The sequence below is a fragment of the Haliaeetus albicilla genome, chromosome 2 (assembly GCF_947461875.1).
Source record: "Haliaeetus albicilla chromosome 2, bHalAlb1.1, whole genome shotgun sequence".
NCBI classification, from domain to species: domain Eukaryota; kingdom Metazoa; phylum Chordata; class Aves; order Accipitriformes; family Accipitridae; genus Haliaeetus; species Haliaeetus albicilla.
Genome location: NC_091484.1, coordinates 21,433,641 through 21,457,771, shown reverse-complemented (window position 1 = coordinate 21,457,771; position 24,131 = coordinate 21,433,641). Strand labels below are relative to the sequence as shown.

The 24,131-nt window shown below is 41.6% G+C and overlaps 1 protein-coding gene across 4 annotated transcripts in view; it reads left to right on the top strand.

Annotated features, from left to right (window-relative positions):
* Nucleotides 1-24,131, top strand: part of ELMO1 (engulfment and cell motility 1) — a 317,430-nt gene that overhangs the window by 287,244 nt on the left and 6,055 nt on the right. For all 4 annotated transcript variants that reach the window (XM_069809495.1, XM_069809506.1, XM_069809487.1 and 1 more), the window contains 3 exons: nucleotides 5,682-5,794; nucleotides 14,930-15,037; nucleotides 18,633-18,715. In XM_069809495.1, coding sequence (XP_069665596.1) covers nucleotides 5,682-5,794; nucleotides 14,930-15,037; nucleotides 18,633-18,715 — 304 coding nt within the window. The remainder of the gene's footprint in view (nucleotides 1-5,681; nucleotides 5,795-14,929; nucleotides 15,038-18,632; nucleotides 18,716-24,131) is intronic.

Sequence of the window (24,131 nt, the reverse complement as noted above, 5' to 3'; positions counted from 1 at the left end):
TGTGAATGACATTTGTCAGCTCTTCTGTGGCAACCCAAGGAGGAAAGCTGTCCAGGGAGCCATGCTCAAAAGCAGTAGTGCAGCATCTGCTTGAAGTGCATTGTGTTTTCTTCTGGTGGGAATCCTAACTTTTTCTTTGAGTTCGGTTGAACCAGATTGAGCAAATCCCTACAGAGTCTCGCATGGCTTATTTGTATGAAACAATGCTTTGACATTTCCTAGCTTCGCATGATTGTGAGTCTGGTTTTGGTGCTGGTAGTGGCTTTTTAAAAAAAGAAAAAAAAAACCCCACAACTTTGTCTTCTGTCCAAGGGCCTTTAAAAATTCCAGATGTTACTTCCCTGAGTGAGACAGGGAGAAGCCCGGAAGAGGAGGAGCCAATACACACTGGTTCCATGAAAGAGTGGTGTCGTGTGTATGACTCGTTGTGGCTTTATCTTTGGTGTTAATGGCAAGCAGTTACTTACATGTAAATGATAACATTCTGGTGGCTAGCCAATGGGATTCTCATTTCCTTGTTGTTTACTGCAAAGTATCAAATGCTGATATCGCCACCATAGCTCCTTCCTGTTTCTCAGAATACCCTTTGTTCTGTTACGTGAAAAATGGAGGCCATACTTGGCTCTGGACCATATCTGGGCTTGTGGCTGAACTGATGGCACAGGACAGATGCAGACTCCATGGTGCACAAATGATGTGCTGAGAATAACAGGAACCTTCTGAGATCAGCAGAGAAATGGTGAGGACTCCAGAAGCATCAGCTGAAATGTCATGGAATCCTGATCCTGTTTCAAGTGGAACAGCTCGTGATTTTCTGAGTCTCCTTTTCAAAGCAAATGTATAGAGAAGGGTTTGGACCAGAGCATTTCAGGATTCAGAGGCAGGATGTTCATTTTGATTTGTTTCTAAAGGATACAAATACCTAAGTACAAGCTCTGGGGACACATTCTTCCAGGGGCAGCAGGGCAACAGCAGAAGGATAAGTTAAGTAGAATTTACACACTTAAATTTTGATCATGCCAATGTGGATCAAAGGGGGAATGCTTCTTTTATATTTTCAGTGTATTAGAAGGTAGGACCTAGTGCCCAATTAGAACTGATGTCACTCATAGTAATGCATCAATTAAAAAACTACAAATGGTTCCAGTCAGTTTTGCATCATTACACTGCTCAGAAATCCCCTGCCAATCCCCTGCAATGTTTAGTGGTTCAAAGCCACACAGTACTGCTAAGCTTGTCACCAAAGCTGCTCGTTTTCCCTGCTTTCCCTATGAGTCAACTGTTGAAGTATGATCCAGGCCAACTGTTTATATTCTCTTGCACTATCACCTAGTCTGATGAAACTTGCCAGTGCCCTCTGCAAGCTCTTTATTTCCAGTCTCACTCTGGCTAGTTGCTGCCACAGTGCGGAGTCTTCTTCCCCATCATGGAATGAGTGAAACAGCCAACACAAATAGTTAAAAGCAACTGAAGTGTTACCAGAGTCTCATTTCAGATTCAGGACAAAGGCTAAGGACAAAGGCTATAAAGGCTAAGTAAATCGATAAGGTGTTTAAGCAATCACAACTGCATTTGCAGAGATTTAACTCTATGCATTTGCATTTTGATTGCACCCATGATCACTTATTCTTGACTGTGAAAAGAAACAGTTCTTTCATTTTCCCCTTTGATTCGATTCCCTGTACTGAACTCTCTCAAATTGCATAGATGGCACAATTGATAGAAGTACAGAATCATGGCCTCATTGTAGGGAAAGAGACTGTGAATGAAGAGAGCAATCGTGGCTGTGCTGTATATTTTAAAGCCTTGCAGATACGCTAAAAGAAATTGCGTGCAACGGTGAATGTAAAGTCGGCAGGCCTTGTTTAATTCTGCATGAGAATATGGCAATCAGATGATGTTTTTTCCTGCCTTGAACGTGACAGAAGTCTTTCTTCTGCTGTTCATTCTATAAATCACTGAAGTTTTAAGTTTTTAAGCTGCTGGATGAGAGAAGCTTCAGTTAAGTTGGATTTGAATGTAAGCTGGAAAGTTTTGCCTTAGATCCTCGTAACTACAACAGCCTTGTTTAGCACAGATTGTTTCTTTTATACGAGCATTGTTGCATCACATGAGATTAAGTTTTTTCAATTTCAGAACAGAATCCTTTTAAGATTCTAGGATCATTATTGATCATCCAAACTGCCATTCCACAACAAAATGATAAAGTATCACTGGTTCATTTTTAATAGCTGTAGAAGAAGGTGTCTAGGAATCCTGTGAGCCTGTAGAGGACCAGAGGTCTCCTTGACACGTTAAATGGCAACAGAGATGGGTTAATACTGGATAAAGATCTGAAGTCCAAGTGGAGGCTTGCTGTTTAAAGCAGAGTTGATGTCAGCTACGGAGCCATTGCTAAGTAACATCTGTGTGAAAATCTGCAACATACAGGGAAATAGAGGGAAGGATGTGAATGCTTTTTGGCTTTTTATCTTACCGAGTTCTCTGCAGTGTTAGAAAGAGTCACTAACGCCTACTCTGAATGTGCAAAATGATTAGGAGAGGGCATAGCTACAAGCCAGAAAGATAGAAGGTCAAAACACATGAAAGCAGTTCTGGGATAACTCTTCTGTTGTGTTGTAACGATTTAAATGTCTGTAATATGCCCCGTCCTGGAAGAAAAACAGCTACCAAGAAAGAGTCTTAACTATAAGCTGGAAGGGTAAAAGCTTGGGACGGATATAAGTGGTGCTGAAGAAAAACTAATACGATTTGAATAATTTAAAAAGAATTTCTAATCATTTCAGGTTTGCCGAATTCAGGTCTGTTATTTTAAAAGCAAGTAACTGATGTTCAGTATGGCCTATAGTGCCGAGAGCAGTGGGATCAGAAAATTAGCGATCATATATATTACTGTGTGGTTCCCTCAACCCTTCTGTCTTACTAGCCCACTAACTTTTGCCATTCTTACATGACAGGAACACAGTAGGGAACTAATAGCAATTTTTAAAGCTGCTGCCTCCTTAGACTTTCTGAGTTTGTTCTCTCTCTCTTTGCAAGGCACGAACTGTTAAGCCAATGTCATCTGAAGGACAATAAATAAAATTGTCACAAAACATGTTTGCATTTATGTTCTTCCTTTAGCTCATTGTTCCTGTTTGATTTTAAAATTAGTCAGGAGGACCTATTTCTTATACAGAGATATTTTTTTCCTAAGCCTCCTCTCTTTAGACACTGACCCTGAGGAACTGAACTCCCTTGCCTTCAGATGGCTTTCTGAAGGAAATATAAAGATTTAAAGCAGCACATCTTTTGTTTAACTGTGTGCCAGGGTTTGATTTTTCTGCTCCATTTCTCTCACCTTGAAATGGTGGAACTGAAACCTTGACAGTGAGGAGCACTACGTGGCAGGACCACCTTGCAAAAATGTATCTGGAGTCATGGTATCTGAAAAATAGCTGAAAACCATACAAGTCAGAGTAACCATGTGTTGGCATGAGCTGCTGAGGACAGTAAGTGCGGGTGACCATGGCAAAGGATGGGATGGACTTACAGGGTGTCACTAAAGTCCAAAGTCAGTGAAGACTGTTTCTCTGTGGAGTAATGAGTTGTCTCCACAACCTCTGTGTGTTCAAGTTTGGGGACTGTAAACCAGAAGAGAGTACTACCTCTGAGCTTCACGGTTATGAGAGCAAATATATGCATGTGTGTAGAGGGACTCCAGCACATCAGCAAAGAGGCGGAAGGTGTCCCTTCTTTCCTACCTCCCTTCCTCCTGTGCAAAGTCTGCCTTAGACAGTGAAGCACTTCAGAGAGGATTACCTGTTTATTTTTGGATTGTTAAAAATCCTTCTCTTCCTCTGGTTTCTAAAGGGCAGATGGGGCTTTAGAGGACAGAAGAGGGAATGCTGTAAGCGAACAGTCAGATGTTAAAGTGCTGGGTGATGCATTCATTTTTGTTTTTTAAGTAGTGTCTTACAACTATGATGCTATGATGTCTTTAACACCTATTTAATTATAACCATCCAATTTCTGAATTAAACTACCTACATATCAAACTACCTAAATATCAAACTGTTGTTTATACCAATCTTGAATGTTTGAAATCAGGCCAACTGGAGATTTAGTCTGCAGCCTGGACTGTTGAGTAATCCACACTGTATCTTAACACTGTTCTCCTCAGCCCCTCCTCCCAGCTTTTACCTGAGGAATGGGGAAGCTCATCAGCTCAGTAAAAGGCAAGACATTTATTCAAGCACAAAATTCTTCTACTCAGAGTATTTAACCATTCAGCATATTCATATCTTAGTTCCCAATGAGAAAACAACAGTGCTTGAAAATTTTCCTAAAGGACTAATAATATATTTCTAAAAGGTGGCCTCTTTCTATAGTTACAATGCTTTCTTGATTTTTGACCAGCTAGATTTTCACAGCTTGTAAATATGCAGTGGGTTATGCATCAAGAACCCAAACCATTTTGTTAATACCTGTGAGAAAGGTGGCAGTTTTGTTTAAAGGCCTGATCTTTCTAGAGAGGATTTCCAGTGATTTCAGTGGGGGTCTGGCAGATCAGAGGTATAGGAACCAAATGAATGTGGAAATCAGCAGAGACTGGGTTCCCTAAGTTTTCAAGAGGAGGGAAATTTTTGTTGTCTCTATGGGATACCACAGCTTTGCTTCCTTTTGATGACTATTGCTGGAACATACTGCCAGACAGAATGATTTTTGGTATTACCTAATTTGCACAGCAATGCAAAATTATGGTTCTGACACACTTCATATTTTATAAATCCTCTACACATTCAGTTATTTTTTAATCTTACTAGGCTTGCTGTCAAGTTGATGTTTAAACCTGTCTTTTATGTATTCTTAATGAACCTAAGTGAGGTTATAACTGATGAATTCAGACATCTGTGAATCCATGTGATGGTGTATGAAATCAAACTTCACATGCTATGTGCATACGTTTTCTGCCTAGTTCTTGACATGTTGAACTCGTATCAAAGTAGGATGTAGAAAATGGATTTTCTGAAGGTTATATAATATTATTTCTAAATGTGCTGCAGGTTTCTGCACTCCTGGGCAAAGGTGAAGTTTGATCCTTGAGCAATCCCTAGTCATGGGTTAGTCTTCCACAAAATTCTGATAATAATGGATGAATTGAATGGCGTGGAATTAAAGAGCAAGCATAGAGCACTGGTCATTATTTTAGCTCATTGGCATTGTTCACTGGTTTTCATCGTTGTTTCAAAATGTGTTTTAGCCTTCTTGTGTTGTCCTAAATAATAGTGCTAGTAAAGTATACCGGCAGATGATTGTGCAACAAAAGGTGACAGACCCTCAAATAAGGTTCACAGTGCTCCTACGATGAAAGAGCATTATTTGCCACAGAAAAACCTTGTTGATGCATTATAGCAAGCGTTATTTTTAGATGAGTAAAGTAAGAAACAAATAAGTGACTTGCCTGAGTCATACGCTGATGTCGTAGCAGGGAGATGTCTACAACAGAGATATCCTGACTCCCATTCTTTGTTATAAGAAAAAGGGCTTTTTACTGGAGCAGACTATATTCTGACCTGGGCCTGTTGTGACTGCTGTCCCCTTCAAACTCCTTGCAGAAACGTCTTGTGAGACTCTGTCTCAGAGGAAAGAGGATGGTCTTTGATTGAATTTGACAAGTCCCTACTTTCTCTCTTCCCAAGGGAACTAAAAGAGAAGATTCAGCCTGAGATCTTAGAACTGATCAAGCAGCAACGTCTCAATCGACTTGTGGAGGGCACCTGCTTTAGGAAACTCAACAGTCGACGTCGACAAGGTACAGCTCAGACTGCCTAGTCTGGCTTTTTATTGTCACTTTTGTCTAAAAGTTGAGATGAGGAATACTACTTTTACTGGCAAGATCCTTGGTTGTAGTGCTGTCTTGACTGCTTTTACCAGGGGGCATCTGAAAGCATCTCCTAGTTACAGTTGTTGTACGATTTCCTGTGTTTTCCTGGAACTGCTTTTGGCTTCATCACACACATCATCTGGAACAAGTTTGACAAAAATCTCAAGCAGCAGTCTTGCACTCTGACCTGAGTATTTTGACTTCTGCCTGGGTGTCCAGGCTTCTTGTTCACCTCAAAACAAAATCTCTACCTCTGCAGGAATAGCACATGAAACTTGGTGTAGCCAGAATTTTAATATCTCAGACTTGGACCACCTTTATATATGTGATGAGCTCATTCTGCACCCCTCCCTCTAGTACTGCCCATGCTTGGGGTTTGTCTTATATTACCATATACATTAAATATATTATGGTGTTTAAATATACTTTTTAAAAGCACTTAGATCAGTAATTTGTGTACCTTCAGATGAACACTTGATTGACATGAGAAGATTATTTTCCCAATCCTATGAGTCATTGCTCAGCATTACGTTTACAGCTCATTTTATACAGTCAAACTCTCTATGGTTCTTTTCCCCTCAGAGAGGCACGCTTCTTTCTCTAGACAAAATAACGGGACCATAGTGTAAATTCAGCAGATTAATTACAAGCTGTATCCAAAAATTTCCCTTTAAAACCCTCATTTTGTGAGGATGCAGATTGCCATTTGTTTTCTGCTGTAAATACAATATAAGTTAGAAAGTTACAAAAGCTAAGAGTAAGAACTGACAAAGATCAATATTTGAGACCTTCAGATCAATTGGGGAAAACTGCTTTCTTCACAGAGATTAGTATTCCTGCAATGCCTCCTTCCTTAGAAACAAGGAGGCAATTTTCCTTAATGTACGGAGGTTATTTTGGAAAATTTCAAAGCCTTTATGAAAGGGTTGAGTTGCAGAAAAATGTGTTGCAGCTTTATATCCTGTCAAGCCTACAGACACCTATGAAGCCCACTGCACAGAGTTTAGGGGAAGAGCATTAATATTCCACTGTGACTTTCTGTACAGATTTCATAGGGAAGCATGATACATGTTTTCCCTTCAGCAGCATATTCACGGAGTGAAAGTAGCTGAAGTCATGCGTAGTTTGTTTGGCTGTCAGTAGTGAGGGTTGTTTATTTTATTCTTCTCAGAACCTTAATCCGAATGACTGAAATTCTAGGGAAGGAGCAGGGTTTGTGGCAAACATTCTTCTTTTGGCAGATCTCCAAGAGGAAGAGAGACGTTATTTTATCTTAAACTGTTGTTAGTTCATGATTTATAGGATCAAAAGCTTTAAGGGATATAAACTGGTTCAAATTATATGAGTGGAGTTGAAGTTAAAAAAAATCTTTAATAAAAAAAAAAATCAACCTAATCTTCTGGTCCACAGTTGAGAAGGTTTCTATGTATCATGCCTTGGAGTGAATTGTATAGGCCACCAGATTAATTGGTTTGATGTCATATTTATAAAGGGCCAAAAAAGTTCACAATTCTTTGGAAACAAATAAAACGTGCGACCATGCCTCAAAGAACTTGACCTTCTCTAAAATACATTGGGTTTTGTCAGATACAGGCCCATTTAGAAGGGCATGTTTCCATATCCCCTGAAGAGTTGTGTGTGCTTTACCTTAGACTCCCTGTATTCCCTGAAACAGAAGTGTCAGTTATACCCTGGGAGGGAGGGAGAAGACACAACCGTTGCAGAAGATAATGATGCATGAGGCCACCAGGACTAAACTCAGTAAGCTCTAACGCTGTGCAATCTAATGAAGAAGCAAAGCATGGTTTGTAAACACAAGTACGTTTGGTGTATAAGCCATTCAGTTGGGATCCTTTTTTAGGTATGTACAGTGCCTGGCACAGTCCAAATAGTAAATAGTGGCAGCTGGCACAAAGCAGAAGCAGCTGTCTTGAAATCAGCCTTTATCCTTCAGGGTCTCCTGTACCCCAGGCAGAGCAAGCTTTAAGAGCAGGGCTGTCATGATGTCAAGAGCTAGGAGGTGAAGTAAAGTGAATGGAGGACCAGAGGTTTAGCTAGTGGTACTAAACATTGGGACAGTCAAGCTTTCAGACAATTCCTGTGAATGTCCTGATAAAAATAGTACAAGTCCCAAATTCCTGAGTTTGTCTTCTGTTAGCCTTACCCCACCTCCCCATTTCCTCTCCCCCAACCCACCTCTGTGTACGTGTGCCCTGTGCTAGCTGGAGGTTCAGGACCCCCATCACCTGCCCGGTGCTCCAACTGAATTCACTTGCCACAGAGCATTACCAAGGCCCTCGAAGGGCTGTGGTCCATCCAGGTTGATATGGAGCTGAAACAGGAATGGGGAGTGCTGTGAGGCATCACGATTTGCCTGTTATGTGGCAACCTACTTGTAAGAGTAGTAAGATCAGGTAGGAGTTTTACTTTTGTATGTATACTGCCTGTTTTACCTTTCCTATGATTCTTTTTTTCCCTTGAGACAATCCTGGAAAAAATGTCACAAATCTGCAGATTGTACAAGAAGAACCTGAACGTGCCCTATACAGGAGAAGCTGAAAGCATTAAATTGCCCATTTGAAAAATAATTAACAGGCATTATTTCCCGATAAAGACTCCAGAGCAAACTTCTGTTAAGACTGTTGTTTGAACATGTGGTAGAACACACATGGTTAGTCACAGTAAGTTGAAAAAAATTGCTTAAAAAAAAATGAGCAGGGAGTTTACAGAGCCTCTTACAGCCCTTTGCGAAGAGGTGAAATACATGCATACATACTTGGCATTGGAAAGCCTGTAATCCAACAGGTGATTCATTGAGGGAGATGCTGAAGATAAAGCTGTGAGGTGTCTGTAGTCAGATCTCTGCCTTTTGTGTTTTGGCACAGGATTATCCTATCAGCAGGATCTCTCTGTAGCCAAAATTCAGAAATAACATTGTTGTCCCAGCAGGATCCTTAGCACTTTCAAAGAATATATGGCCTTTCCCTTTCAAGGTTTCGTAGGAGAACTGCAGCACTAAATCCTGTTTTTATTAAGCTTTCCTAATCAGTTGGAAATGAAACAGTAAATCCCCACTTTGTTCCTTGACCGTGGACATCAGCTGGCAGATAGACCTCTTCAGCTTTCTCCTTCCTTAGTTAATTCTGAAAAGAAAGGGGAGAAGACTGAAATGAAAGCCTGCAAAGCACTTTACAACCCCAAAAGTTATTATTTCCAGTAGAGCTAAGTAGCAGATAAAGGCATGTTATTGAGGATAATAGATACTTCTGATGCTGTCATCCAGTACATTTGTAGTTTATGTTGTTGGGTGCACTCTTGGAAATAAATTCCTCTTTTAGCTTTATAAAGATTATAGAGGAATTGTGTGTTACTGAAGTGGGTTTGCAGCCAAAGATGAGGTTTCTTGAACAGTAATTTTTGGAAGGGAAGGAAAGCCTGGTGATACACACCATTAAATTAAAAACACAAGGCACCCTGGAAGTAAGCTGGAAAGAGACAGCTTAAATTAAAACAAAAAATCAAGTGAAGACAGGTTTTCCATCTCTTGCTAGGATAACTAACTCGAACTCCTGAACAAGAATCCACACTTTTTTCTGCCAAGCCTCTTTGCTTTGCTACTCCATCCCACCCTCTGCAGTCCCATAAAAAATATTATTCTGTGAGTGCGTGACTTGCTGAGAGAAATTGGTTAACCAAATATGCCTCCAGCATTGCCACAGGTCAATTATTTGCCAGTCATTTGCAAGGCTTGCTGGCTTTCATCTAAGCAGTTAAGACCAGTTAGAATGAAAATGTGTCACTACAGTTGTATTAGAAAAAGGCAACACAATGAAAGAAAAAGGGTGAGTCCACGTACGTATATCTAAAATCTACACAAATACATATGTTTTCACTGATTTATTTAAAGGTGTGTTCCTGTTGCTAAATCCATGAGGAAGATTTTCTTTAAACAAAAAATTGCTTTAGTGATCTGGAATATATCTTGGGATAAAATGTATACTCTCAGACTTTTGTCCGTGCATATCTGAGCTATTTTCTCCCCAGATTCTAACTGTAGAGCACTTCTGTAGTAACCACAGCACTTCTTTACCTAGGATAGCATTGTTAAGGGCATATGAGTCATTGGCCATTAAAGCACTTGGAAACACACTATGTGAATGGCCAAGCACTGCGTAGCCCATCAGCAAAATGTTCTGTGCCCTACTCTTTGGTTACAGTTTTGAATATTACTCTCCTAAGCAAATTGTAGCTGATTTTGTTATTTGGGATTTTTTTTCTTTTTAACCTCATCTATAATCTTAAACAATGTGCCACAATATATTAAACCCACTGGCTGCCCTAGCAATTATCTGAAAATCACAACAATTTGTTTGAAACCTTTTCAGGTTAAAAACCAGAATGATTAATTCTGTTTCCCAGAGAAGAATCACACCTTAATTTGATTGCATCAGTGGTCAGTGAGCTAAAAGACATAAGGACTCACTGGAAAGTATAAGTGATGTAGTGTCCAAAAACTGCTATGAAATCACAAGCCCGCATCGTCTCTAAAGACTGTGGTTAGCGACAGCTGTCCCTAAGCTGAGGAGTTTTAGAGAGCAGGTGTAGTAACACTGGATACAAAATGAGAGTTGTAGCTCATAGAAGGGACTTAGGCTTTGGGGCGAATTCATGAGACTGGGCCTATGTATTGGTTTTTTGCCCGCATTCTCCACCAAAAAGACTGTGATGGGTTGACCCTGTCTGGATGCCAGGTGCCCACCAAAGCTGTTCTATCACTCCCCCATCCTCAGCTGGACAGGGGAGAGAAAAAATATAACAAAAAGCTTGCGGGTTGAGATAAGGACAGGAGAGATCATTCACCAATTACCGTCACGGGCAAAACAGACTCAGTTTGGGGAAAATTAACTCAATTTATTACAAATCAACCAGAGTAAGGTAATGAGAAATAAAACCATATCTCAGAACACCTTCCCTCCACCCCTTCCTTCTTCCTGGGCACAACTTCACACCCGGATTTCTCCACCAAGCCCCCCCAGCAGCGCAGGGGGACGGGGATGGGGTTTACGGTCATCACACGTTATTTTCTGCCGCTTCAACCCTCCTCAGGGGGAGGGCTCATCACACTCTTCCCCTGCTCCAGCATGGGGTCCCACCCACAGGAGACAGTCCTCCACGAACTTCTCCAACATGGGCCATTCCCACGGGCTGCAGTTCTTCACAAACTGCTCCAGCATGGGTCCTTTCCATGGCGTGCACTCCTTCAGGAGCACACTGCTCCAGCGTGGGTCCCCCACGGGGTCACAAGTCCTGCCAGAAAACCTGCTCCGTGGGCTCCTCTCTCCACAGATCCGCAGGTCCTGCCAGGAGCCTGCTCCAGCCCGGGGTTCCCACGGGGTCACAGCCTCCTTCGGCAACCCACCTGCTCTGGCGTGGGGTCCTCCATGCACTGCAGGTGGATATCTGCTCCACCGTGGACCTCCATGGGCTGCAGAGGGACAGCCTGCCTCACCATGGTCTTCCCCACGGGCTGCAGGGGAATCTCTGCTCCGGCGCCTGGAGCATCTCCTCCCCCTCCTTCTTCACTGACCTTGGTGTCTGCAGGGTTGTTTCTCTTACATGTTCTCACTCCTCACTCCAGTGGCTATTTCTCCCCGTCTCAACTTTTTTTCCTTCTTAAAAATGTTATCACAGAGGTGTTACCACTATCGCTGATTGGCTCGGCCTTGGCCGGTGGTGGGTCCGTCTTAGAGCCGGCTGGTATGGGCTCTCTCTCTCGAACACGGGAAGCTTCCAGCAGCTTCTTACAGAAGTCACCCCTGTAACCCCCCCCGCTACCAAAACCTTGCCACACAAAACCAATACAGCCTAAAACCAAAACAAACTCCATTCCTTCCTGAACTGACAGTTGCCCCACTCCAGCTGTGCACATACACACAGACAGATCTGCTAGCTGTTCAGTACAGGGTCTATTGAGAAATGCCTGCCCCATCTTTAAAGCCTCTTGTGGCACTTAAACTCTGCGGACTTGGGTTTAAGAGCTCTGGAGGGTTTGGACAGTAGTTTTTCTTTGTTTTATAAGCACTACTTTCTAATCATGGTAGAAAAGAGCTTTTTCTTCTGTGTATTTTTTTTATCAATTTATTGCTGAAAGTAAATGCTGGCCACTTCCCATGTGCTGTTCTGTAATTAAAATTTCTTCACCCTTTTTGTCAGTGGACACAGTTTCATATAATTTTTATTTTGACTGCAGCATTATTTTATGCATTACTTTTCTAATAAAATTGTGTTCAGCACCTGCACTATGGTAAAATAACATGCCTCCTGTTTAAAATTGTTCCCCTCCAAGGCACTGAGATCTCACATAAGTGGGATATTGTCTGATAAACTGTAACATCATGTGCAGCTGAAAAAAACCACCCCAGCTGGTAAGGCAGAAGTGGTTGTGGAAGCAAGGGTTACTTCCCATCACTCATGTCCTGATGGCCCTCCTTAGCCTGGCTGGTGCAGTCATTTAGTGGCTGCGGCTGAGGGAACCTCATTAGTTCCATTTGTAGGTTTCATTTAAGGGTTTTCCTCTTGACGGCAAGGCTGTGGCACAATGGCAGTTATTAGTAAGCCCACAGGAGAATTGTGCCGGACATGCCTCTAGATACTGTCTATGGCTATTAGTTCTTTCATTAACCTTGGATTATGGGGAATTGCTGTAAAAGGCTCCACAAGCCTTCAGAGCCAGGGTTTCTCCCCATAAAACCACTCCTTCCTAAAAATGAAGTAAGACATTTTCACTGAGGGGTTTTTCCCTCTTTTATTGTTGGAGCAGGGCATTGTAACAGGACCAGGGTTACCAAAACACTATAACCCCTAGGAGGCTGAAGAGCCAAACTTTTTCAAACCCTTGCTAACACCACCAGCCCCATTTGTGCTAAATTGAAAGGAATTTGTGGTATTTTTTTTTCAGTTACACCATCTTCCTGGCCAGGTCATTGAGAAGGTAGTGAGACCATGTTGGCTTTTATTAGAAAGAATTATTTTTTTAATTTTAGAGTTGGAAAGGTATATTCCTTTGTATAGCCTAATAAACAATGAAGTTGCAGTTAAAGCTAGACATGAAAGCCTCCTGCTACAGTTATTAGAGGCTTTTCTTTAGGTGGGCAAGGCGCATGATGGTCTACCATCAGATTTAACAGGGTATATTTTTTAAGCACCAGGTTTTGATATGGTTCTGGTAGAGTTCCCTGTAAAAGGTACAAATCTAGAAAAGTTCCACATGCATCCTTCTGAAACACACAAACTGTCCAAAGAGTTGACTGTGTGTGTGCTCTTCAGGTGAGAGTCTACTGAATGAGGGTTCCTGCTTGCTTTAGTTTCAAATCCCTACAAAAGCTTTGCAAGTGAGTTTTTCCTCTTGACCCTGTACTGTGCAACATTGTATGTACTGCTTACAGTCCAAGGATGCTTATATTTCAGCAGCTCGTTTTGTATGCATCACAAAATCATAATCTCAGGATCTCTACCATAAATCTTTCAGTATTGCGCTTGCCTGTGAAGTAGATAACCAGAATCTCTCCCATTGCCGTTTTGAGCCTTTGCCAGTGGTTTGCAAGATCTTTCGAAACCTTTCTGTAGAAGGGTCTGCACACTCAGAAAGTGGTTTGAAGTGTGTGGGTTTTTTCCCCAAAAACATTTTACCCACCATGACAAAGAAATTTAAAAGGGCATGCGGAAGCCCACTTTTGCCATTCAGAGCTGAATTGCCTTTCTCTGTGTTTTATTGCATTTTGTTTTGAATGGCTGGCCAAGGGACCGGAGAGTGTCCTTTAGAAAGGAGTTGGGTCGATGAAGCCAGTATTTTACTAACAGAGCCAAGAAGTCCTTCCTTTGCTAACATCCCAAACGAGCTCACATATGCTGACTCTGGTGGTTTTACAGCTCCTCCGACGTTTTATCCGAACTGTGGCTCCATTCACTCCCAGAGACTGCAGCACTGCGGGGCTGTGTCAATGCTAGCATTTCCTCTAAATTGTCCCTTAGGCTGCTGCTTGGCATAGCATCAGCGCTGCCAGCAGCAAGAGAAGCACAGAGCCAGAGAAGCTGTCCGTCCCCCCTGCCCCACCCCCTGGCACTTTAACATCTAGCCTTGCTCTGAGCTTTTGGAGATTGGTAGCTTGGATGTAACAAGATTGTATTTTTGACAGCTTAACATTATGTGATCTATTTATTAAATAGAAAGTGCTCTGACAAGAAAGGCTAACCTTGTTCTTGCCATTTCAGAAGGGGAGTTGGCAAGCACCACCCTTGCACGCTAGGCAGTGTGGTGGCCTGGCTCTGCAAAGCTGATGTTCTTTGTGGGAGCAGATTTTAAGAAAAAATGTTAGGGGAATTATATCCTGCAAAGCAGGAGTTGGCAGGAGATGTAAATATACATCTACTAGGAAGGGCTAGAATGTAAACTAGAGTGTGACTTGGGTGGTCACACGTATATTTGTGACCATGCAAAGCACTGAGTTATCAGCAGGACAAGGGAGTTAATGTCTGCTTTTTAAATCTTTGCATGTTTGTTATGTCCAGTCCCTCCATAAATATGGGGGTGTTCTCCCATGTCTATAAAAAGACATGAGTCATAATCTTCATAAAGTATGGGATATTTCAAATGTATCAGGTTTTGGGTGTCCCACACAAGACAGCTGGCAGGGCTTAATTTTCACATAGTGGGTGCTAAAAATGAAGCTTTTCTGGGTACATTAAAGTTATCCACTTGAAGCAGTGGTTACTTTGCCAGTCTTCTGTCCATGAGGGTATATAATATCATGTAAAACTAAGTCAATTGTTTCTTGCTAGTATTTATTTTTGGAGCCAGTGACTAAGTCAATTAAAAAATGGTAGATTAATGCCAGCTTCATTGAATCAAATAAAACTACTGAGCTCTACTTTCCATAGACCCACACATTCCTCTTTCTGAAAGAAAAAAGGCAGTCCTTCCTTGTAGTGCCTCATTTAAGTAAGCTTTCTCCTATGCTGATGAAGACATGTTAGTGACCTTGTTTAATGCGTTTACTTTAACAGACAAATTTTGGTATTGTCGACTTTCACCTAATCACAAGGTCTTGCACTACGGAGACTTGGAAGAAAGTCCCCAGGGAGAAGTACCCCATGATTCCTTGCAAGATAAATGTAAGTCATGCACAAAGATTGTGCTACTTTTGCTTCTTTTATGCTAGTTCTTCTTTATAACTTGTAGTAGGTTTCTCTTAATGCAGGACATTATCAACAGCTCTGCTTACGGAGATAGAGAGCAGAGGACATTTCCACCTGCATTCAAACACTGCTCTCCTTGTTTTGGCAAGTGTGTATTAGGACTGAGGTCAGCTCTCCAATGAGTTTATAATTCCATTCAGCTTGGAAATGTCATGCCTTTCATGGGGAGGAGCACAGTTTATTTTCATTGCTCATCTAACTGCAGATGTAAAATAAAAATACTTGGGTATATTCAGAAGCAATTCCTGTCCACAGAGACAGATGTTTCTTCTGTGGCAAACAGTCTAGTGACTGGAGGAGAAATCCATGACAGGCAGAGGTCTTTTTCATTATCGTGAGGAGCAGACTTAAAGATGACACATTGCTGTGAACAGTATTGAGAGGACCTCACCGTTACTGTGTACCCAACTGGGAGAGGACATGCCTCTGTGACAACTCCTACCAGGGGATTTGTCAGGATTTTTTTTATGGATAAAAGTAATTTTGGAGCCCTTCAGAAAGATTGTACTGTCATGATAATTTCTCCTCCGTCCTTCAACACGAGTTGTAGAGGTTTAATCTGCAGTCCTGGGAAAGTTTTTATAGTAACAGAAATAATGACCAAAGTAGTTCTGTCACCAGAAAGTGACTTCAAGCATTGAATAAGGAATAATTTCTTTTTGTTCTTTTCTGAACCTCCATTAGTAATAAATGCCATTCTTTGCATTGCCAAATTAGACACGCTTGTACAAGTATTTCAGTTGGTAGCTCCACTTCTGTCGTGGAATGGCAGAAAGACTATTTTTTCAGAAGTTGGAAGTTTTCCAGCCTGAAAATTGAGAAAGGAGAAAACCAGTGATTTAAACTCTCCTGCATATTAGTAAAACAAATATATGTTTCTCTTTTCTGCTCCCCCAACCTGTCCCCAAACAGCACCTTTTAAAATTTCTAAGTGCTCCCAGATGCAGTCTGGGAGGGAAGGAGGAAGAGTCTGTCTGATGCTGGAGCCCTGGCAGTTCACAGTCACGTTCCCTTGTTTTCATTACCTTACAGATTGCCTCAAGGATGTTTCACGCTCTTACTGCAGTCTTGTCAGAGTGTAGGACAGGGGCTCACATTGCTGCATTGGCACTGGAAGACGCTATGTTTCTGGATGAGGCTTAGAGAAATAGCCCTTGAATGTTGCAGTAGCATCAGAATGACAGAAGAATAATGAAGGTCACACATGACCTGGAGGCACTGTTACGAGACCAGCAGTTCCCAGATTTGTCTGCTTTGAGCATGCTTCCATACTCAAACCCTTGACCCTGACTGCAAGCTTCATCTTGCATTTGCGTTTTCCATAGGCTCTTGAGCCTACTTGGAAATGTCAGGATCCCATGGGGACAGAAGGCTCCTACTTCAGAAACCACTGGGCCAGAACCCACATCTTCCCTGTGTGTGCGTGCCTGCTGGCAGTGCAGATACTGATGCAGTTTGAGAAAGATATGGTTATTTCATCAGTATCTCAGGTTTTCAGGCTATGAAGGATACTAGATTTATCACAGTGCCACCCACAGTAGAGATTAATTAAACAGAGTTGAGAATATTGCAAGATACAAGATTATAAAGTGGCACAATTGTTTGAAATGTGTCAGGCCAAACTGGCTTGGGAATTTTACAGAACATTTTCCAGAAATCTTCTGGTGTTCTTTGGATAGACTTACATCGAATTTTGAACTATTAAGGTCTGAATATGATGACCAGATTGTCAGCATTTGGGAGCAGGTCAACAGATGAAAGAGAATAGGCGGGTGAGAAAATGGAGGATCAAGAGAAGCATCATAGGGCATTTTGTGTACTCCCTGTGAAGCTTGAATAACTAGTGTCTCTCTCCAAAAATACATGGCAGGGGGTTTAACCTTTTCACTTCTGTGAATGTCATCCCTCTCTTCAGGCTGGCAGAGTTAACAAGCTGTGCAGACTCAGAAAACAGCTGCATTCTTTCTCAGGGCTTTATCTGTTGTGAGCACATCACATCTGTGCTCACACCCTCCAGCATCTTGTAGTCAGCTTCTGATACCATCTGAAGTCTTTGATTCTATTTTTCCAAAGCAAGGAATAAGCCAAGTTCCAGATAAATAAAGATCAGGATGTCACATCAGTCTGTGATTTCCCATAGTAACTGCATTCAAGATTACAGAGATCAAGCATATGAAACCTGGAGAAAAGCCTTCTTGGTTGAGAGATCTAACTTGAGAAAACCCTGCCTTATGCAAAAAGAGAAATTATTTTTCTGGGCATCGTCAGCAAATGGCAGGAGCTCTTTCTTCTTAAGAAGATCTTTCTACCATAGTTGCAGTCAAATATCTCCTTTGCTTCCCAGTTTGTCCTAACTTTCTTGCTCTCCCTTCTCAAAAATAGTATCTCTTCTTGACCAAAAAGTAGGATAGTATCAGAGACATAAATAGTCAGCAGGGCCACAGCATGAAATGCTGAGACTAAAGGCAGGAGAGGTTGAGTAGTGAAGGGCCAAATAACTTCCATTTCTTTTAGTTTTCCATGCAAAGAAGGTCCTTTAAAAATGTCTATCATATCCCATGCTATCCATTTGACCATAGTGCTGAAGTAATCTGTAATAAAATACATAGTGTTGCTGTACCCAGTAGAAGAGAAAATGCATTTCTCCTCTCCAGTATTTCCATTAGAGTTTGTAAAGAACTGGGCAGTAACGGATTTTCATATTATTATGCTGTTCTATATCGATGATGCTTTTCCGCAGACCATACTGTATTGTGGTGCATACAGATTCTCCATAATGTAATTCCCATTAGGAAATTGACTTCCACTTGAAACTCAGAGAAATTTATCTTTAAGTTTTAGTGACCTCACCCTGTGAGTGAATCTGAGTGGCAGCAGCTTCCAATATTTTTTTTTACCCTTTTTTTTTTTTCAGTGATTTCTGATCACTTCACATTTTAAAGCAATTGGAATGAATCGTTATAAGCCTTAGTAGTCCTTATTCCTGTTAGTACCAGCAAGCAACTAAACTGCTGATGGGAGTGAAATAAAAAACTATTTGAAAAATTCATACAGGCATTAACAGAAGGACAACAGCTTCAAGTGAGGTAGGGTCCAACTTGCCCAGCATCCTCTCTCCAGCAGAGACTTTACCTGGATGCCTGGGAAAGAGCAACAACAGGGCAGGCATATTACTTTAGTAAGGCAGAAAACAATATATGTTGTCTAGATACATGAGTAGGCACAAAAAGTGTCCAGACACAGGTACCCATCTATAAGAAACACTCTTACCCAAAGTAGTCTCAACAGGCAGGAAAAAGCATACTCAGATTTTTATCCGGATGCCTGAAATTTTTTCAAGACTTACTGATTCCCCTTCTAGTCATTTTCTTTCTTACAACAGGCTAGAAATGGCGAAGGAGGTGGCAATTTTAACACGTTAGTCTTGCTTCTTTTTTAAACTCTGTGGCTTTTACACACCTTGGTTATAACTTAATTTTCTGGGTTTTGCTTTTATTTCTTTTTAATGCAGTGCCAGTGGCAGATATAAAAGCTGTTGTGACTGGGAAAGACTGCCCTCACATGAAGGAGAAAGGAGCTCTTAAACAAAACAAGGTATGGTTCTCAAACTGTTATGAACACATACCCTGCAGAATACAAAGCTTGTCAACTCAGCCTTCCCTGAAGTAACACAGGTATTTTTATTCCAGCCTGCCACTTTTCTGTGTATGCACACACACTTTGTTTTCACATCAGACCAGTTGAGTTAAATTATTGGGACAGCCTACCCACCTTTGCTCAGATTTCATGGCAGATGTGCATTGTGATATGCCCAGAGCACATTAGGATAGTCTTTAGTAGTGATGTCTTCTGCCGATAAAGCTAAGGAGTTTTGACTGCTGCTATAGAGCAGACTAGCAATGACTGTTGGTACCTACTCGTATATTGTCTCTGATAAATAACTAGTTTGTTCCAGATGTATCCTGTGATGAGCTCATGTTCAGTGAGCACTGGCACAGGCCAAAATTGCAGTTAATGTCCAGCTGATGATACCTTCAGGTCCAGTCAGGTAGAAAAACAACTGCCAATGAAAGAATGTAAGGTAAATGCTGGGCAATTAATGAGGTGTGTAAGGATGTGTTCAGCTGTGCATTTGGGAAAAAATGGGTAGGAGATAACGGTCATCTTAAATTAGATTTATGCTACCTTTCAGAGTTTCAGATCAAGAACGGTAAACTAACAGTAGGACTCAAATTGTACAGTGCCAGAATCTTGCCATTTTTGTTAGTAAGAATTGCCACCACAGCAAGAAGAAATTGAGTTATTAGCAAAGTCTGACATCTTTAGTGGTGAAGGTCTTCATACCATATTGTATGAGGTACATTCATAAGTTTTCTATCAGGTCATGCTGTCTGACCTTATGAGAAGGAGTGAGACTCTAATGATGTTCAGTCTGACCTAAAGCCACACGCTGAGGTCTAGGAACCAGAACAGAGGATTTGAATCAGAATTTCTAGTTACCTGAAACTGAGAAATTAGGGGTCCAACAAGAAAGAAATTTTGATGGACAAAATAGTGAAGTTCAACACTTTAAAAATAAGATGCGTGCATTTAGTGTTCAAATAAATACTGGAAAAAACAGTTCTGATGGGAACCATAGAAAATGAAAAGGCACTGTCAAAACTACATTACATAACTGTTGCAGCTCCATAGCTGCAACTTTTCTTTCCTTAACTATACACAGAGCATCTCAAGTGTTCTTTGCATCTGTTTCTCATACACACGAGTTGCTTTAAGTCTATCAGGATACAGTCATCTCCTTTCAGCATTGGCTTTACATGGTCGGAAATTAAAAAATCAAGCCAAGCCAAGAAAAAAAATCCCAGGAGTATTTTTCCTTGTTGACTATCTAAATCAAGGCACTAACACACACGCATGCACACAATAGATTGCATACAAATCCTCCCTCATGTTACAGCTGAACCATTAACAGCATTTGGCTGGGGCATTTATATGATGCATATAAAGTATTTTTAGTGTTTCCTTGTCTTAGCACTCATATGTCCACACAAAAAGGAAAGATAGGAAGACGGAAAGCAGTGGGTGGCAGTGATGGAAATGTGTCATCTTTATGGAGCAGTAACGTCTAGATAGTATTTAATGCTAAATAGCAATGCTGCAGACAGTTTGTCCTCAGCTGTCAGCATCACCCCGTATCCTCAGCTCAAATTGCTTTGGACTGGCATAAAACTTCTGGCTGAGAATGTGAAGATCAGGAGTTGATATGTGGCATGGCTGTATCCATGGCTGGAGCATTCCATTTGTGACCCAGGCAATAATATTGATGTTTTTATTATTTCTGCTGTGGTGTGGGGGTTTTGATGGTTTGTTCTTTTTTGCCCTTCCTCGATTCCTTGTTTCTTCCCCTGGGAATCATAGAATGTGTGAGATTAGTTGTCATCCCAATCAAACTGTCATGCGCAATATTGCAACTACATAACTGACATCATAGGAATAACATATCATTGTTTGCGGAGTACCAAGTTAATGTGGACAATGAAATGAAAATTTAAAAAAAAAAAAAAGCGCCAGACACAAAATGCAATTTTGCCGAGTTTGGTGTATGAAACCTTTCACTTCCTGAAATTTCACAATCGGTGCTACATTTTTTAAGAGGCCTTTTCATCCTGTGCTTTCTTTGTACATATATAATGACCTCCTTGATGTTTATTCATTGGCAGAAAAGAAAATTGAATGGCAGAATGTCACTGCTATGAACATAGCTGGAATTGGCAGAATGTCCATAACAAAGGCTTCAGCATCTCTTCATTTGCCGTCACATGGCCGTTATTCTTCCAGCGGGACCATTTAGAAATAAATAAGAGTTAAACTGAATTGGAATTTGCATGCATATGAAGCTGGAACAACTTGATAGGACCAGACCTGAATCCATTGTTGGTCATCTTGCTTGTGTTTTTAAATTAGGTTTAATTTTAAAGCCCTCATTTCTGACTCTCAGGTAATATTAATGAATTTCAAGGAAATTAAATATATTAGATTTTGCAGCCTTCAAAACAAAGCATGAGAGAAGAATTTGGAAAAAAAACATTGCCATGTATTTCAAAGTGTATTCCAATCACTCTTTATTTCCTGATGTGGCAGGCTTCAGGCTTGGTGCCTTTTTATCAGCAGAAATGGTTCTGCTCACTTCCCTGTTGAATGCAGCTTCCTTCCTCTTTTATTTCATGTTGGTTGAACAAGTTCCCTGCCACTGCATGTATATAGATAGTTCTCTGGGGGGGATCTTCTGGCTCTGGCAAGCAAACTTAACATGGCTATAGTCTCAGCCTTCAGCAAAGACATGGGCGTTTTAAGGCTGTTGACAACAGAGTAGGCAGAGAGTAGTGAGGTCATTCTGGCTGCATGGGATCACTCAGCTGTAGGCACCTAAAATGCCTGTTCACCAAAAATAGCTTGTCTCTGGCCCACATGAGGAGCCAGTGGAAACTGGGGGAGAGACAAGCTCTGGGCATGGGAGAGCAAGCGTCCCCTCATACCACCTGCAACAACTTTCCCCGCAGAGTTGAAACCAAGGAGTGGGAAGTGCCCAGCCACCCGGTGCAAAGTCTCTTGTTCCCTGTTTTCAGTGAAGCTCAAAAGAGGTACATCGTGGGTCTCAATGCTGGTACCTTTGGCAAGCATCTAGGGAAGGGCAGAGGTCTGACATGTGCAAGGGTGGAAAGAGGGAAGGGAGCAAGTTCAGCAGATTGAGGTGGGGGAGGAGGAAAGTGAAACAAAGAGGGAAGGAGCAGGTTGGAAAGAATGGGAGAGAAAAAAGAGCAGAGGGAAACTGGTGGAAAAGGCTGGATGACTTTGAGAAAGGTTGAGAAGTAGGACAGAAAAGGGAGGAGAAAACCACAGATGGCTGATAGAGACTGACCAGTTCTCCTTTAGGAATTGCCAGTTCCTCAAAATCACCTGTCACTGATGGGAATGGAACAAAACCAGGTGGGGGTCCCTGACAAGTCAGCCAGCTCGACCACTGAGACCACCATCAGCGTGGAGGGCCAGTTGGCAACTCCAGCTCCTTAGGCTTCCTTTTTCTTTGACAGTTTGCTGTGCATGAGGTGACACAGACGCTGGCACCTGGAAGCTGTAATTCCTGAGCCTTTAGTCTCCGGCGCAGCCAGCGAAGAAGCTGAACTGGAGCCAGGGCTGCCAAACTCCCACTTTCCCTCATAAAGGGAAGCTCACTGCCCTAAATGTAGCCCTTTCTCATTCTCTGCCTGACTGGGAGTGACCAAGCCCATGGCTCCCTGGCATATTCCTCTTTCAGACAGGGTTTTTCTCTCCTTTTCCTTTCTTTGAGATAAACAAAAACTTCAATCGCTTGGAATTTCCCAAAGGACAAATATACCGGGGCCAGGCCTGTGGGATTGTTGTTGACCTTCATGAAATTCAGGAACATCATAGCAGAGCAGTACAAGCCCTTTTTTCAGTGATAAATTTTATTTTCACAACCTCAGTAGCATGACTTGGCATGTTCTGTCGGTATTTTATAACACTCCATGAGATGATAACGCCATGTTTGTGTGGGCAGAGGTAAATTTGTTTCTGTAATAGGGGACATCACTCTTAATAAGGTGTGGCTGAGAGACGTGCCTAAAACACAGAAAGGCTATGCAAGCCATGAGCCGTTTGTTTGCTGAGTACACCAGCACTATTAGTATCTGCAGCTTCTGTGGGGATTTAACACAGACTTGTCTCTCATGGCCTGGCAATGCAGCAAGTTGGACCCAATAACTAAATTCAAAGCAACCAAGAGCATTTCCCATGAGGAGTCTGATCTCTGATCATCCAAGATTATCCCTAAGGATTGCAAGTTTTGTGATTCAGACTCTGCTCTTAATCACACAAGTTCAAAAATGAAACAACCCTTACTGAAATCCAAAGACCTATGTCTGTTTCAGACCTGGAGATCAGGGGCAGAAATCTAGAGCAACGTATATGCTGTAGTCAATTCTTCCATTTTAAAACTTGGTGTAGCAAATTTAAGAAGCCATGCTCTTGTCGCTGCTGGCAGTGTAGGGACTGTTGTCAGCTGAGAGTCAGCAAAAGTGATCAGTATTAAAGGGCTCAGGAAGCCAAGAGGCGAAAAGAACAGGACATATCATACAGATCATAGTTACGCGTCAGCACCCTCCTCTGTAGCTAGGTCTTTTTTCCACAGAGTTATATCCATATTAGCTAGCCTACAGGTTATGAAATCCTTGTAATGGCACTTGTAGTGATGCGTGCAGTAACCATGATACCACAACATCTTTACATGCTCACTGCTGGCCATTGGAAGTTCGTTATTTATTCAGATCGGTTGGGTTTCCCTGTAGGAACCCAGGTCCAATTGACTTTTAGAGGAGGTCAGTGCTTGATGAATTCACTTTGGCACCTTTGAAATTCCAGCTTCAGCACTGAGGGGGAAAAAGATGTCATTTTTTTCTTTCCTGAGATTCATTTGGGTCTTAAAGTAACCCAGATAGTTCAACTTGACTGAGGCCACTGATTCTGGTTCAGGTAGAAAAAAAATGACAGAAGTCTCTTGAGAATGAATAATTTAATAGATTTCCAGCAGTGAAAAGAGTGTAAGTATATACCAGGAGATTAACTGTCCTGGCAAGATTTTTGACACAGGGAATCAAACCTTGCAGAACTTTGCAAATTTAATCTATACAAATTGAAAAAACTGTGGGTCTTCGTGAAGAGTTTGTTGCAAGTGTACTATTACGCATTATATTGATTTTAGTCCTCACCGCTGCCTAGCTCAAATTTAAACTCAAATGCTAAAGTAATCCATGACCAAGTGAGCTACAGTCAGCATTGACAGGGGTGAGTTTGTTTTGACTGAAGCATCTGTGGTGGGGTTCTTGCTGTGCCAGGGTGTTGCAAGGGTCTGGTACTGCAGCAGCTTTAGCCAGGCAGGAGAGTACCGTAACCTATTTTTCCACTTGTTTGGGGGAATAACTCATAGGAAAGA